The sequence below is a fragment of the Seriola lalandi genome, unplaced genomic scaffold, assembly GCF_002814215.2.
Source record: "Seriola lalandi dorsalis isolate HSWRI2012SDOR001 ecotype SW California unplaced genomic scaffold, Sedor1 jcf7180002054272, whole genome shotgun sequence".
NCBI lineage: Eukaryota > Metazoa > Chordata > Actinopteri > Carangiformes > Carangidae > Seriola > Seriola lalandi.
Window position 1 is genome coordinate 207,508 of NW_019524825.1, and position 17,404 is coordinate 224,911.

General features: G+C 41.8%; 1 protein-coding gene across 2 annotated transcripts; it reads left to right on the forward strand.

Moving 5' to 3' along the window:
- The first annotated feature begins 359 nt into the window (after positions 1 to 359).
- On the forward strand, positions 360 to 16,743 carry aff3 (AF4/FMR2 family, member 3). Of its 2 annotated transcripts, none has more exons than XM_087173702.1 (19): positions 360 to 674; positions 2,340 to 2,384; positions 6,227 to 6,301; positions 6,676 to 6,709; positions 6,833 to 6,890; positions 8,172 to 8,223; positions 8,643 to 8,677; positions 8,855 to 9,038; positions 11,329 to 13,350; positions 13,499 to 13,626; positions 13,761 to 13,923; positions 14,013 to 14,116; positions 14,273 to 14,336; positions 14,818 to 14,954; positions 15,044 to 15,115; positions 15,233 to 15,326; positions 15,425 to 15,501; positions 15,600 to 15,805; positions 15,971 to 16,743. In XM_087173702.1, exons 1-19 carry the CDS (start codon positions 603 to 605, stop codon positions 16,090 to 16,092), a joined length of 3,744 nt encoding a protein of 1,247 aa, XP_087029828.1. In that variant the 5' UTR covers positions 360 to 602; the 3' UTR covers positions 16,093 to 16,743. The 2 variants fall into 2 exon arrangements, with proteins under 2 accessions (XP_087029828.1, XP_023261085.1); XM_023405317.2 differs by having other exon boundaries at positions 362 to 674; positions 15,448 to 15,497.
- The last annotated feature ends 661 nt before the right edge of the window (positions 16,744 to 17,404 follow it).

Consider the following 17,404-nt stretch of genomic DNA (forward strand, 5'->3'; position numbering starts at 1 on the left):
ATTTAGACCAAAATAAAGAAACCAAGAGGGAGAGAAAAAAAACAAGCTTAGATACATTGCATGACCAAAACCATGACCCTTAATGAATGTTAATGTTGCTCACTGTCTCCTACATGTGTAAATAGGCAACTTTTTGATTTACAGATTGTTGCACTGCCCCCAAGTGGCCAATAAAATCAATTACTACTGGTTTAGGGCCCCATAATTCATAGGTACGCCCCTGTGGGTTGGACTGGATGTCATAAACTTAATACATCACAGTCATGCCTCCGGTGTGTTTAGCAGCCACGACTGTGTGACATCCAAATTGCGCATATCAAAAATAAGCAGTAGCCCACTGAGTATATTGTACAGTCACAGTACCACTCTGAGTCGTGATCTCCCTACGTGAGCTGCGTGTGTGTCATCTCTGACGTTATCGAGAAACCGCCTACATCGCCCTCTGTCTCCCTCAGTGACACGGAGACTCCCCAGCAGCTTCGCGGCGGAGCCACGAGTGAGGAGCCGCTCGGTCCGTCAGCGCCAGACACCGCATCTGCCGCGCGTAACTCGAGTCCTCACTGGTATGGACACCGGAGGAAAGCATTGACCATCCAGGAACCATGCCTACTGTCCTCGGTGGCAAAGGAAAACTTTCCATTGTCTGTTTTCTGCTCCGATGCGCATATTCTCAGGTGAGAGGGTGTATGGAGTAAAAAGAACGGAAAGTTGTGACTATTGTTGTGTACGGAACAGTTAGATGGTTCAGCGCCACCAGTTCGTCTTTTCAGTGAGTCTTTCGGTGCTTTTCTTTCACCGTACTAGTGCATATGTAAAGGCATCAATTTATACATAGAGTAGCTTCAGGTTATTTGTAAATAATTACCCTTCTTTTAACTCAATACTTGTGCTCTGATCTTCATAAAGTTTCACTTTGCAGATTAAAAGATTTTCTTTAAAAGCACCCAGCACAGACGGAAATGCTAAATATAAACTGAAAATGAGCATAACTTCAGTAATTGCAGATACTTTAAGAATGCAGCAGGTGGTTGGTCGTGCAGTTGGCTTGCATGCTGCTTGTTGCAGGTGTTATGATGGGTTGTGGTTTGTTTGGCCCTGCGGGATTTCATTCATCTGGGTATTGCACCAGGGCTGCTAGTGGGTATGGACGTGTGAAACACATTGTACGTGGTAATGTTCTTACTAATGGGCCCGTAAATGTAAACTGGGTAAGCCGGCCTGACTTTTGCCTGTGCACCACCACAGGGTGCTAAAATACTGTCTGTGTTTATGTTTTTCATTTAGTGCCAAGGGCCTCATAACCGCCTTGTGGCTGTGATAATTTTCACACATAGAGTTTCCATCCGCAGGCTTAATGTCCAGCCACTCAGACACTGACCTTAGTGAGTCATGCATGCAAGAAGAGGCAGTTTCACACACACACACACACACACACACACACACACACATGAATGCACGCTGCACTACAAACATTTTCGACTGTGCATACTCATGCTGCACAGATGGCATCAATGGCAAGAGTGGTGCATAGAGGTTAAGAAGCGAATCACTAAGAATCAAACCCCTGAATGAATGATTGAGGAGCACAGTTAGTGCATTGCTATTGCAATGGTTCAAATTCATTGCAATGGCATGGTTTCCATGCCATTGCAATGAATTTGAATTGTGAGCTGAATTGTGAAAAGGAGAGAAACATGGGGGAGGGCAAAAGATAGTGAGAGAGAGAGAACAGGGTTGCTTAATGTGGATGGAAACAGAAAGTTGCTTGCAACAGTATCAGCATCCGTCTGATCATCTGCAGCTGTGATTTCTGAGATATGAGTCATCAACGTCCCCTCAACTCTCACAATTACTGTTTGTGTGTGTGAGACGGTGAGGTTGACAGTACAGTGCTACACTGCAGTGTGAATGTTAGGACAAAAAATGGCGGGAAGCAGAGTGCAGAAGGTGATATTTTTGTGTGTGTGTGTACTTATGTGTATCTGTCTTTGTGATGTAGACTGAAACATGAAAATTCATATCTTGAGCAATGGCTAATGAAAGAAATGAATGAGTTTATGTACTTTGTATGTGCACAGCTATGTTTGCTGCTGAACGCGTTTAATCGTGTACTAAATCTGAATTTCAAATGAGCTACGAACTGTACCAACTTTGCTGTAATTTTGATGCTCAAATATGGTTTGTGTGCTCACTCAGCAATAACTCTTTTCCAGCTGCTTGCCTAGATGATAAATGAAGCAATCTGTTGCTCTGAAGGGTTACAAACTCCCTCTGATTAGCTGTCAGTCTTAACTTCCTGTGACTTTGTCCTCATTTACTCTACACGTCTGTTCGCACAGGTAACAAGAAGCCAACATAACAGTTGTGCCAAAGATATTCTGGAGGTAAGGAATGACTTTGAATCTTTCTATTTCTTGACTTAAATTATGTTTTTTAAAGTATCCCAATAGGAATAATTGACCTTAACCCTTTGCAACGATGAGCTTCATCCCTTGTTAAGTGTATCAAGTCATATTGTGAATGTTTTGCATTTGATTATGTAGGGTTTGAGTCACTGGAGTCTTCAGATTCAGTAGTTTGATTAGTGTCATTGCTTAGAGGGGAAACACCAGCAATAATGATCTCACATAGGGTTATTTTCATTATCAGTTAATCTGTTGTTTATTTTTTCTGAATAATCAATTAATCATTTACTCTATGAAATGTGAAATATGTCTGATGAACAGTGCAAAAACATCTTAATATCATAATATGTGAGAGGCTGGAATCAGAGACATTATCATGTTTACAATACTATAAAACAGAAAGGCAGCAAATCTTCACACTGGGAAAGATGGAAGCAGAGAATGTATTTTTGCATGAAAAAATTACTTGAATGATTAAATGATGATTATAATATTCACAGATTTATTTTCTGTTAATCGACTAATCAGTTAATTGACGAATCATTTCAGCTCTAACCTCACAGATCTCTTAGTCCCAGTGGTCTTTTAGCATTCATTATAAGTTGGAGGTTTTAAAAAGCAGAGGGCGTCCTGTAACGAGTGTGGGACGGAGAGAAGGAGCAAAGGAGAAGAGTGGGGATACAGAACATGAAGTGGGGAAGGGTGGGAGGCAGATAGCAACACATAATGCTCCACCTGGGAGCCTTGTTGTTGCTGGAGGAGGAAAGGGGTGAGGGCTGGTGCTGTGTCCTTGGTGACTGAGGGAGGAGATAATGAAGTGAAAGGATGAGCAGAGAGAGGAAACACTTGCCCTCCAGGGCTTAATGTAGAGAGTGGGAAGAAAGAGGTGGAGAAGAGGAAGAGAAAAGATTTAGAGTCACCTGCCAGGTTCATTAAAAAGAGTCCTATTATGAACATCTCACAGCGAATAAGTGACTCCCATTTCAGATAAAGAAATAGGTTGACATTTTGGAAAATATTCTTATTAGCTTTGATTTAGACAAGAAGATTGGTCTCTATGGTAAATGCAAAGGTACAAGCAGCAGTCGGTTAGCTTAGCTTAGCATGAAGACTTGAGACAGGGGAAAACAAACTATACTGCACCTGCTGGCTAAAAGGTGATGGTTTATTTCATTTGCACGACAACCATCACCACAGAAAAAAAAATTGTTTTTAGGGAGAGTTTCCAGCCTTTATGCTAAGCTAAGCTAACTGGATAGTGGCTGTGGCCTTACATTGAACAGACAGATATGAGAGAGGTATCGATATTAACTCTCACACACGCACACACACAACAAACCCTCAAACATCAGAGCTGATAAAACATGACCTTTTCCAGAGTTTGCTCACTGTTTCAGCAGTCAAGCAACCTCGTGCTCTCTCTCAATGAATGACTGTTACACACATATACTTTACACAGTGAGCCCCCATGCCTCCACATTATGACACAGCTGAGGAACCAGATCATGCTAAAATGGTAGATGAATAGCACAAAATCAGGCCATTTTGTCAGCAACCACAAGGCCTGGTTTGTCTGAGTGTGGCTGCGGGCAATCTAATCAGCAGAGATGATAATCAGAGCCGGAGCAAAGACAGCGTGCTGTAGATGCAGAGCTCTCTCCATGTGGCTGGATTCCTCTCCTGCGCCGTGCAGGGAGAACAAATAAGAAATAGGGTTAATCTTTCTTGATAGTCCAGGTGTATAATCATGTGTAATCAACACAGACTCTTTCATCTTTGCTCAGGGTGAGCAGAGACATGTGTGGCATGTGCACACGTATGCACAGAGAGAGAGACAGACACCCAGCTGTGAGTCTCCAACCCATGTATTTGAAATAATTACCTCTGGGTAATTTGCAGTGTTTCATTTATCATGTTTTAGTAAATACTAAACTAAAAAGCTCTTTGAGCACACACACACACCTCTGCTAAGCCTACATTATCCTCCATCACGATTTAATCTGCATCAAAAGCACAAGGTAACAGACAATCACACTGATTGGGAGATGGCGGACATGATTTTTGGTGGGACTACTAAAGATGTAGTAAAAATATATCATGCTGCTGTAGCGAAATACCATCAACTTTTGCAGGGTGGTTATAAACTCTTCAACTGCATGCAAAAGTTGAATAACAACTTTGCTACAGTTACAGCTAACAATAATTGTCATTTTATATGTATGTACTGATTATCTCATTTACTAATTTTTAGTCTGTATGATGTCAAAAAATAATCCTAAATGTCGACATTAGCTGCCTAAACTGTCTTAAAATGCTTGTTTTACATAAGTGGGTTCAGTTAACACTAATAAGAAATTTCAAAAAGCAAGAACATTTTCACATTCAAGATGCTGCAACCAGCAAATGTTTAGTGTTTTTCTTTAATAAATTAGTAAAATAAATAATCAATTACGAAGCTTGTTTGGTAACTGATTAATTCATTTTCTGTGAAATTACTTCTTTAGTCGGCTAATGTTTCACTATTTTTAGTGACTTGAATTATATTGGTCCCCTTTCAGGCCCACATTGGACCGCTCTTTGGCTCTGATAACAGCTGACAGGTCACAGCAGTGACTCAACTAAGGGCAATATCAGTGTTTCCTGCAGCAGCTCAGGGTTGATGGGTGGATGTTTCTTTTAGTTCCTTCCTTCCGAGCTCTTCCTGAAAATGTTCAAACAATTCAATTCTGCAAAGTGATTCATAATTTCCGCCTCTATTGTACACTCTTTAGCTGGCTATAATTGTTACATACAACTGCACTATGATTTTAACTGTTGTACTGGGCACTGATGATTACTTGTTGTGACCCGAGCCGCCTGAGGTCTTTTCACATTCCTCTCCCCTGGGCCGCCCTTCAAGCAGCAAATGTTTTGATGGGGGGTGTCTTATATTCTAGTTCACTGATTGCACACCTTTGAAAATTTCAAGAGAAAAGAGATAAAAATTTAATAATGTACTGCTGGAGGCTGCTAAAAAGACTCGTACCAGAAAATGGCAATTACAGGAGAGCCTTACTTTAAATGAATTACAAATTACTATGGACATTTACATAATGGAGAAGGTAACAGCATGTGTCAATCATAAATTGGAACAATTTGCTTCACACTGGGAAAAATGGGTTAACTACGTACATCTGATTTTATTTTTACAAATGAATGATTATGTTGCAAATAAAAGATCACGCACTAGTTGTACATAATTTTTCCCTTTGTTTTTTCTTTTCTATATGTACCTATGATATAGTAATATTTTGAGACTTGAGCAAATACGAATTTGTGATATTTACATACATATTTACATTTTTATAAATTTTATATTTACATCATATATAATGATACTCAGGTGTATCCTCCTGAAATGGAAAATCATGCATTGCACACTGAGTGATCACAGCCATGTGAATTTTGTGTTTTTGTGAAACATAAACAGATCAAAAAGATCATTGCAAACTGCGATCAATCAAAACAAAATGATTGCACAGAAATCTTGACACCACTACAAAGTACACACTCTGAAGTTACACTAGACACTGAGGCTGACTTCATATTTCCACCCAATCACACTCCCCCTGGTGGGGAGGAACTGTGCTCATAACAAGAGTCAGCTGGCAAAAGAGGCTCTCTGCACTGTATGTGTGTAAATGGGAGAGAAGTTAAATCAAAGAAAAATAAAGGAAGTTCTGATGACGGATTTAGGATGCTTGAGGTTCCTGAATGTGAAGGTAATCACTCACAGTGACCCCTCACAATTCACCTTTGACCCCCCCACTGCTGTTTCACAGGACATGACTCAGTCCTGGCCGTCCCAGCAAGCCTTAGGGGGTGACCAGGCCCAACGAATCCTCTACAGCCCTAAGGTATGTGGGTGTGTTTGTTTATCCCTGATAATTAAAGAGAAACCACCAATTTTACACATTAAAGTTTGAAAATGAAAAAGAAAATCAGGGGGTGTGGAGTTACACAGAGGTGAGCTTACCAGACCTCTGTAGCTCGCTGCTCAGTTCTGCTTGAGGCTAGCAACGCAACTCTACATTAACTGCCAATAGAATAACACACCCAACTCTCCAACCAAGCTGTCAATGGCAGAGTTGCATTGTGGGTAATGGAGGTGGCAGGTTTTTGATGAGGATGAAGGTATGGAATAAAAAAAGGTTGCACTGTAACGGTGCAATGATTGTAACTGTAAGTAAAGATTTTTACACACTGTTTTATGTTCTCCCTCTGTCCTAAGGATGCAAAACAACCAACCACACAACAAAGGCAAAGTAAGTGTTCACTGATTAATGAGTTTGCATATCTGATACGAGCAACATTTTACAACTGCTTCTGTATTAGATGTTTGATATGATTTGTTTTCTGGTATTACATATGTTCTTTCTCTTTGTTAGGTCGGGGGGATGTTCAGCAGCGAATGACCCGTCACCCTCACGTGGCACCGCACAAATCGTAAGTGAGGCATGAGGAAACATGATCCACCAAGAGGTCATCAATCCTGAACTGCAACTGTGGAACACACACAGATGATAAAATACATCACGCACATAACTGATGTGTTCCCCTTAGCAACTTTGGTGAAACTAATTTCTGAACTTCATCTAAACAGCCACAAGGAAAAGCATTAATGACAGGGAGAGTGAAGCAATGTAGATATATAGGGGTCAGTGAGCTAACAGTGTTTCGGGCTATGTAACCTAAGTCAGGTCAAAGGTCAGTTAACAATCCTGAAAGCTGTCAGTGGAGACCGATGTGCTTCTGTTGGTTAACTCTATACATCCTCTTTTTAATGGGAAACACATGTTCAGTAGCATAAGCCAACTGCATGTCTCACCATATCACACAGCCTTTGTTATGTAATACTGCAGTTTTATGACAGTTCACGTTTCCAAAATATTTGGAAAAAGTCTTATTTTCCACAATTTTTGAGAACTGTTAGCATTTAAACTAAAATGTGTCCAGTTACATACATCAGCAAACCAAAAATATCAGCTCAGTAAAGTACATTGGCAATCTTATTCCATTCAATGGACACGTGAGTAAAATTACATTATTTATTTAAGAATGATCAGCAGTATGAACTTTGCGTTTTACTATTAAATTATTGGTCATCTTAACACCTTAAATGCAAAATTGGTTATGGTTTGGAAATGAAATTGTCCTGTGGAAATCTATGTTTTTGAAATATAACTGGTTATGAAGCTTTATCTAAGGTACAAATAAACCATGTGCTACCATATATAAATGTAACAGTGGAGTGGGTGTATAAATAAGCTGCTGTAATAGTGGCTGATCAAACTCAAAAACTTGTTTTTGAAATGAAAGTCATATTTTGATGAAAACTGGGGGATGCACGCATCCAGATACACTGGATTGGTATCATGCTGGTGCTGTGTTTATTAAACAGATAAGGTATAAAGCATGACGTAACCTATCCACATTAAATACAGTCTCTCCATCAATGTCATAAAGATTTTTGTTTTTCTGCTAAAATTTACGATCATTCAGTCATACCATTCCCTGGCATCTTATTACCTTACATAAAAATGATTGCAATGATTTTTTATTCAGCAAGGAGAGAGACCTGGTCAGAGATCAGTGCTCTGTACCAGCTGATGCCCTGAGTTTAAGTATCCGAATCAGTAGTGGTGGAGAAAAAATGGATTAGTGCATCTCTATTGAAAACCCTAAGAACAGTGTGCCCTTTTTCTGACTGTGTTTGTTTGTTTACAGCATGCTTGCTGATGACCTGAAGCTGAGCAGTGATGATGATGACACTCAAAGGGTATGTAACACTCTGCCCCTTTCCCCTGAAACCAAAAAACAAATCACCATGTTTCAAAGTGCTTTCAAGATAATATGCCTTTAGTAGCAGCTGTGTCCTAAGCTGATCCCCATACTATTTTGCATGCTCGAGGAGGCAGACAGTGTGAGAGGGCGGGAAAAGTGTAAGGGAAAGTATAACAAAGACGAATACTGGAGTATTTGGCAGCTCCTATTGGAGGATACCTGTTTTCTGGTAGTGTTTAATGGTGTGCTCACACACCCATATGCAGCTCAAAAGGTATTCAGATAGAATTCTTTTTTGCTGCTAATTATATAAAGACATCAATCAGCAGAGGTAGCAGGTCGAGTGAAGTAAGTTGTTCACTATGCTACTGCTGTGAATCATAACTTTCTGTTTCTTGTTTTGCGTCCTTGAAGGCCATTCATGAGTCAGCTTCCTGGGATAGACACAGGTATTTGATTGTAAAATATTGTGTGCATATTTTTTTCGAGTGTTTGTCTGTAAACATAAGTGAAACCGTGTGTGCCATGAATAGCAACAGTATCTATCTGCCTGTGGATGTGTGCTCTCCTCGGCCGTGTACCTATGCTGACCCCGCTCTGATGTTTGTGTGTGTGTTGACTGACAGCCTGTCAGCACAGCGAGCGCACACACATGGCAGGCGGGTGAGACATTCCAGCTCGGACTCTTCAGGCTCAGACTCCTCTGCCGAGTCAGGCAGCAGTAGCTTTCGTTCCCGGAGCCCGAGCCCAGACGTTCACCCAGATCCTGCATCGCCAGCCAACACACAGCCACTGTGCAGCAACAAGGAGGTACCGAAGCTGAGCCACACAGCCCCCTCTTCTGCTCTCTGTCTTCTCTGTCCATGTCTCGCTTGTCTGTCTCCTCCGTTTGTGTGCCTTCGGGTGAATTCTCTGCAGGGAGTGGTGGCCACGAGGCACTTGACGGCAGGTGTGGGGAGGGACAGAGGAATGAGGAATGTGTATGAGTTTGAGAGGAGGAGGAGGAGGTTGGGGGTTGAAGGCAGGCGTAGCTTTGGGAATTAGTGCCTGGGTGTCATGTCAACAGGCTGAGTCTTAAAGAGGAAAGCCCTCAGGAGGTGGAAGTCATCAGGACTCCAGTTCATGTTGACATCTACAACTAGAGTTACCCTCTTTGTCAAAACATCTCACATGAGAATGAGGCCAGCTTGCATTTCAGTGTCTCAGATAAATATTGAACGGGGGATTTAGTGCTGCAGTGAATGATGGGTTTTTGGTGGTGAAGGGTATTGTGGGGGTTTGTTTGAGACGTGTGCTCGGTGGGGAATGCAAGGGAAACCTGCTTCTCTTTTATGAATGGAAGGCCCTGTAAGACATAGCAGACTGTATCACTAAGCATGCACTACATTGGGCCCCTATCGAGAGGTAGGCAGTGGAGTGTGTGTTTTTTGGAGGGGGAGGGGGAAGGGGTGTACACCATGTGTTTTTCATTTATGTGGAGTGTTTGAGTGTCTCCCAGGGAAGAGATGGGGGTTGGAGTTCTGGACGCAGCAAATCCAGAGTTCCAGGTAGTGAGAGAAAGAGGGAGGGACAGAAAAAAAAGGAGGGAGGGTAACCGAGACGGTACAAGAGATGCAGTGTCTTCTCTGGAAAGAGGGCGAGGGATGTGGGGAAGGAGGGAAGGGGGGTCACTGTTTGACTTGAGGAGTAGAGGTTTAATTTAGCTCCTGGTCAACTAAGAGAGCAAAAGGGAACGCGAGAGAGAAAGAAGTTTGCCCTCCAGCTGTGAGTATCCTCTCTGGTTTTTTTTTGTTTTTTTTTTTGTTTTTTTTTATTTTAGTAAAAACTTCTGTTTCCTCTTGTGTTCTTCACATTCTTACAGTTACCAAGCCAGTTGTTAAACAAACATTAAGTGAGTCATTTGACATAATTGGATGGGGGGTTGAGCTACTGTAAGCACAGATGTGGATTGTTAGACTGTGTAGTAAGAAAGCTATTTGAAGGAGCTTATCACGTCGGTTTAAGTTTTTATTGCACTAAGTTTTTAGACGTGAGTCATGTTCCACATTTTTCATTTTGAGTTTCGCTAGTTTCAACAGCAGCTGAGTCAGTTAAGTGCCGTAAATGTGCTGCATTTTAGATGGCTCTATTGGAATGTGCAGAGGTTGTACTATGTTGGTTAAATGTAATGTTAAGTGACCCTTCATTCTCTGCTTGCACTTCATCTCTTAATTAGTACGTGTACAAGTGGTGAAATGTAACAACGTACTTTTACTCATGCATTGTAAGTGCAATTTGAGGTACTTGTATTTTACTTGAGTGTTTCCTTTTTCTGCTAGACAGACAAACTTCAGTACATTTATATTTAAGAGCTTAACTAGTTACTCCACTAAAATCTTTTAACTTTCAATTTCACTATCAATTTTTTAAATATTGTGCATGTTTCATGCAAAAAATCCCTCTTATCAAGTCATGTTTATATAAATATAATTGAGTCACAACCCGTTATCTTCATGTGAAAAATTCTACCATAGTATGAATATTTTAGCATTTTCCCATGCAGAATTCCTGAAATCAACTCTCAGTTTTGATAATTCTACTACAGAGACTTTCTTGTTCTTAAGATGCAGTCAGATCTTAAGACAGGTTCATTTGGATTAAAATGTGTTGACTTACTTTTACCATACTAACAGATTGTTTTAGGAGCCATAATAGCCAGAACTGTCTTCATAAGACTGGGGCTTTTTTTGAACTACCCAATACTATATGAAGTAGTTGAAATGATCAGATTTTCAACCAGTTGTAGCAGTAAAATGCCACTAACATATTTATACATCAGTAATAATAATCCAGTGATATATTTATAAACAATGAAATGAAACACTGTTCTGTATCTTTACTTTTGATATTTGATAAGTAAGTTTTAATGTGGGACTTGGTAACAGAATACTTCTACATTGTTGTATTATTACTTTAGAAAAGGATCCATGTAGACTTCTTCCACCACTATATGTGTGTATTAAGCCTTTATATTAGCAAAGATTTCATTTTAAATGTATTTAGTTTATTTATGATTACTATTTGTAATTTGTGTCTCTCTCTTTTTCTGTGCTTTCTTTAGAATGATCATCCCTCTGCTGCCCAGTGGCAGTTAGATAAATGGCTGAAGAAGTCCCGCAAAAAATCTGCCAGCAGTGAACAAGATCCTTCCCACAGCGCTACAGGACACCTGTCCTCTCCTCACACCCAGCGAGCCCCATCTCCAGCCAGATCCTGGGACAGCAATCAGGAATACAGCCCTAGTCAAAGCCCTATTCCCAGCCCACAGTTCAATTACAGTAACAACAATAGCCCCCTGCCTAGCCCTGGTTACAGCTACTGCCCTAGCCCCAGCCCATTCCCCAGCACCTGTCCAAGTCCCAGCCCTAGCCCGAGGTACAGCCCAATCCCAAGCCCGGTTCTAAGTGTTTGCCCCAGTCCATTTGGGAGCCCAGGAGGCAGCTGCAGCCCGAGCCCTGTCCCTAGAGACCCTCCAAGAAGCCCAAGTCCCAGCTTATCTCCTCCTTCAAGGGTTCGTCACTACCCTGAGGTTCAGAGTCAGAACCAAACGCAACCTAGCCTAACGACTAATTCACACAGGAAAAAAATTAGGTCAAGGATTCCCCGGTTGCCTAACATCGACACCAAGAACAAGCCCACAAATAGTAGTCATCCTCCGCCAACTCATCAGCACAGGTCCAGGACTCAACCCTCACAGGACCGAGACCAAAGCCAAAGCAAATCCAAGGCCACTGCTGTTTTAAACTCTAACCAGAGTCACAACCACAAATCTAGACCCAAGTCTAACTTTCATCTGAATTCTAAACAGCTCTCAGAGGCTCCCAAAGCCAAACACGCATTAAATTTTGAGCAAATCCAGGGGAGCAGATCCCACCACAGGTCCAACCACAAGCCCAGGCCTCCGTTTCAACCCAGCTCACAACATAGCCCCACAAGAGCAAAGCACTTAGTTCCTGCTAGTCGTGAAACCAATGCCCACAGTACTCATTCCCAATCTACCTCTAAAGCTGCTACTAATTCTGGTAGTGGGTTGAACTCTAGGGCTAGTCCTAGCCTAAAACCTAGGGCCAGGTTGTGGGAGGCTACAGCGTCAACTCCTGTGAATGTTAATCACACAAAATCACAGAAGAAAACCCAAAATAAGGAACAGCAGGTGGACGACAGAGGAGTTCATCTAATCCAAGCAGAGGGGAGAAAGCACGAGAGAAAAGAGGACAGACATAGGGAAAAACAGCAAGGGAAACAGGAAAGAAAGGAAGACAAGAGGCTGGCGGAGGAGCAGCTACTGAGACGTCCCTGGATCCAGAGTTCAGCGGAAGAAGAGGAGGAGGAAGAGGAGGAGGGAGCACTAGAAAGGCAGAGGAGGAGAGAGGAGACAGCAAAAGGGGAAACCAGGAGAAGGAGGGAGCAGCAACACAGACGCGAATGGCAAACAGTCCAGACCAAACAGAGAGTGTCTACCAACACCAAGCGACACCGCCTTCACGAGGACTCACAGCACCAAGGGAGGACAAAAAAGGGAGGGAAAAGTGAGGAGGAGAGAGAGTTACAGCCAGACCCTTCACCTTCGCCGTCACATTCCCCAACTCCTCATAGGCCATCCTCCTCATGCTCATCCTCTTCTTCTTCCTCCACAAATTCAGATTCTGAATCTGAACATCAGGCTCCGATCACCAAAGTTCCAGCAGATTCTACCTCCCACAAGAGACTCGCCAGGAGAGGGCAACAAGGCCCAGGCAGACCTGACGCCAGCAGGCCGAAGGTGGTGCACTCCAGAGGACCTATTTCGGCTAATCCAAGTGAGGGGCAGCAGAGTGAGAGGAAGCAAAAACTCTACACCCTAGTCCCTTTTGGGCGAAGTGACCAGGCTACAGTGTCTTCTCAGCGAGGGCTTAGAAATCTGGTGGTGAAGATAGACCTCTGCCTTCTCAAAAGGGTCCCTGACAGCACTACTACTTCCACTGTTAAAAAACCTTTTTCCTCTCCCTCGTCCTCTTCATCAACCAAGGACAAACAAAGAGAGGCTATGAAACACTTGTATACACCGGACACCGGGACAAAAGACAGCAAAAAGAAACGCAAGGTAGACAACACATACTATATATTTGTGTTTCTTCTCGGTTGAATCTTGAAGTGTCTCTGTACATACTTAAATGCATGAATATGAGGATGAAAGCGTTGATGTAGGCCTGTTCTTCAAAGTGTGCCTATGTCTGTGTGTGTGTTACCAGCTTGAGAATGGCGAGTCACACAGAGAAAGCAAGAGGAGTCTTCCTCATGCAAGTGATCTCTCAGGTTGCACAGAGTCATCAGCTAACACAGCTGAATGCAACATTGTGACTGAGACCACACACAATGGGTAAGAAAACACAATACACACCATTTTGTGTCATATATATTTGTGCAATAATACTGTATGCACAAATATGTGTTTATATATCATATATATGTGTGTTTGCATAAATGCACATGTGGCTATGTGTGTACTTGCAGGTACTTGGAGGAGTATTTAGACAGCAAGAGGCCACTGTCTCCCCTGTCTCCACTGTCCAACAGCCCCGAGTCCACCAAACCTCCCTCCAAAACAAACACCTCAGAGCAGCATCAAATCCACACCAATAAGAACAGAGACAAGAATAGAGATTCTGCTGTAAAGGTACTACAAACGACTGCTTATTGAGATCCAAACTCCATTGGTTGCAACATTTTAGTTTAATACACCTCATTTTAAACCTGTACACTCAGCCCAAGATGGAGGTGGAATGTGTAAAAGTATCAAGACAGCCCCAGCCCTTGTGCGAGTCATGGGGTCTTACAGGACACAGGGGGACTGTGCCGAACCATGACACGTGAGCAATCATACCTACTTCACACAGTGCATCACTGCACAGCCCACACTTGTTTGTCACATAAAGCCTCATAAAGCCAGTTGTGACTTACTGATAACATAAAACACTTTGACTGTACTGCACTTTATTTTTCTGTATTTTTGTTCATCTTCCTAGTCCACACCATGCTGAGTACTACTTACATGAGGCTAAACGGATGAAGCACCGTGCCGATGCAATGGTTAGTCCTTTATTTTTGATTGAATATAAATTGGGATGTTGTACAATTAGTGAAGAGATACTGTGACATTTTGGCAAATACAACCAGTTTAGCAACAGTTTAATCTGTTAAATCTCTCTGTTCAGTAACTATGCAACCAAAACTGAATTTACACAGCACTTCTGTTTCCAGGGAGGATACAGAGAAAGGAACATGCAATATACTGTATGTATATGCTGTATACTTTGTCACGTTGTACTTTGGTCAATCAGAAGGAAAACAAACAAAATAGATTGTTGATGGGTACTGGCCCCATTTCTAATATTAGCACTTTGATGGAGCTACATTAGCCATTTCTCCCCGTGTCCAGTTTTTGTGCTAAGCTAGGCTAAACCTGTCCTGTTGAAGACCTCCCCAGGTAATTCCCACTTGGTTTAGATGCTTAAGACTAAAATATGAAAGTACTCATTTAATATTTACTCCCATCTTTGTTTTTTTTCAGGTGGACAAGCTGGGGAAGGCTGTGAACTACGTTGACGCTGCTCTCTCCTTCATGGAATGTGGGAAAGCAATGGAGGAAGGCCCACTCGAGGCAAAATCTCCATATGCCATGTACTCAGAGACAGTGGAGCTTATAAGGTAAATTAGACATCAGGCAGACATAAAGAAAACAGACACATACATATACATAAACCGCAGCTCCATTGTTAATAGTCCTGTGTCTTAAGGTACGCAATGAGGCTGAAGAGCCACTCTGGCCCTGGGGCAAGACAGGAAGACAAACAGCTGGCGGTTCTGTGGTGCGTACGTCATCTCCTCTGTTTATGCCACATCTATCACCGTGCTGAAGGACCTGCATTTTGAGTATGATTTGTGGTCCATCTCAGTCTCTTTGACTTGCGTTTGTGTGCCCACAGTTTCCGATGCCTTGCCCTACTTTACTGGCAGATGTTTCGCTTAAAGAAGGACCATGCACTGAAATACTCCAAAGTGCTGCTGGACTATTTTAAGGTATATCTAAAAACGACAAGTCCGATTTGCAATTTACACAGAGACATTTACATAGATTTCTGGATGTAATGTGCTGTAAACATCAGAATAACTTTTAGTCCCTTTTACATTGTCATTACAGAGTTCTCCCAAAGTGCCTACTACACCACCCTGTTGGAATGACTCTGGGAAGTAGGTGGATAATAACATAATATTTTAGCCTCTCTGTTTCATCATTTTGTTTCCATTCCATCCATCCATTCATCACTCTGTTGTATGTGTTTTCACTCCCAGGGGTGCAGGAGGACCCCCGTCATCACTCTCACCCAATGCCAAACACCTTGGACGGGGTTCACATGGGGGCAGCACCTCCCCCTCTCTCATAAGCATTCCCCAACGTATCCACCAGATGGCAGCAAATCATCTTAACATAACTAACAGTGTCTTGTACAGCTATGAGTACTGGGAGGTGGCTGACAACCTTGCAAAGGAGAATAAAGGTATGCACTCTCCTCATAGTCACACATATGCATCAGTTGTATATGGTGGGAAAAAGTCTTTGTTAACATATTTACAAGAGAATAAGTCACAAATGTCAAATGTATCTCTTTGACCACCCATGACAGTGAGTTTTTAACAGCATTTTTTCCCCTCTCCCATCACAGAGTTCTTCAATTACTTGAATACTTTGTCTGGGCCACTGACTCTTCACAGCAGCATCGCTCACACAGTCCAATACACCAGACAGGCTCTTCAGTGGATACGCATTAGTGCCAAACTTAACTAAGGAGGGATTTGCCGTTACCTGTTCACTGGATCTCCAGGTCTCATTTAATGTAGAGGAGAGAAAAACTCTATGCAGCTAACAGGGCAGCACGGATGCTATACTGTGCTGTGTGTAATGGAGTTGGATAAAATCCTATGGAGCCTGACATCTGTCATCCTCATAGGATGTCGGGGTGCTCACCATCAGGGCCTTACTCTGTGCAAAGCCTTCTGAAGGTGCAAACTTTGAACATCTCACAGATTTATTACATGCACCTTCTTCCTCATCAATGGATTAATCTGAAGAGTTGTGTGTGGTTTGGATTTGAAGTCTCTAATCATTTGCCAAATGTCCCTTGGATCTTGAAGAACCCGTATACAAAGCCTTTTTTCATAATTTGGAATTCATCGCCATCCAGCGGACTATTTCTCTGGGACTAAAAAAGGAGAAGATGCTACATAGACCAACCAATCATAAACCACTTTCTCCAAAGTACACTTGTTTGCATCTTTCCTTATGAAGGTTTAAATGACTCTTACTTTTAAAATCTCTGATACTTTCATTTTTATGTGTTTTTACTGTGCAATATTTGATGGATTATCAATTTTTAGAAAAAAGGAGAAAATACAAGAGAATAATAAAATGTTGTTGAGTCTAGATGCCAAAATCAAAGGTTGCAAATCTTCTTTTTGGCCCTTTTTGAGTGTGTGGTAATGTAATTGACTGAAAAAATGAAGTTGAAGAGGTCATCCAGATTTCCTCTTGGTAAGTTTATTTTGTTGGGTCTAGTTTAGGAGTATTCATTTTACATTTCCAGCTTCTATGATAGTGCATTTCATTCCATTCCTCACAGACTTATGGGCTTGAGAGAAAAGAAGAAGGTGTACTTGCAGCATGAGTGAAACAGGAAACATAGCATCGCTATCTAGGTGAGGATTACAATCTCGTCTGTGGGTCAAAACATTCTTCAAATCATAAGCCTTTGAAAGCCTTTCCAAATCAACTGGACTACTATCAACTAAACGGTGGGCTTGACAATCATTACTTTCATTCATATTAATTTCTTAAATTACTTGGATCATTTAACAAATAAAAGACATGGGTGGTGCTTGTATTGAACTGCATTAGGTGTAACTAATAAACTGGCAACTGAGAGTAGGCGTACACATACAGTACGCACATTTTTTATACTGTGACTTGCATATAGGCTAATTTCTGATAATTACTCATGAATAAGAATGCCCCATATAAACAGTGATCCTCCAGTGCCTGTAGCAAATGTGGTGTTTACCACATACACAATGCACTTCTTTCTCCCTGAGGTTGGAAATGG

What these genes read in the sequence shown, in the direction of transcription:
- aff3 (XM_087173702.1), top strand. Translation starts at nt 603, where the DNA reads ATGCCTACTGTCCTCGGTGGCAAAGGAAAACTTTCCATTGTCTGTTTT. An exon ending in CACTGTGCAGCAACAAGGAG is followed by an intron (nt 9,039 to 11,328) that starts GTACCGAAGCTG and finishes TGCTTTCTTTAG; the next exon opens with AATGATCATCCCTCTGCTGC. An exon ending in AGCACCGTGCCGATGCAATG is followed by an intron (nt 14,337 to 14,817) that starts GTTAGTCCTTTA and finishes GTTTTTTTTCAG; the next exon opens with GTGGACAAGCTGGGGAAGGC.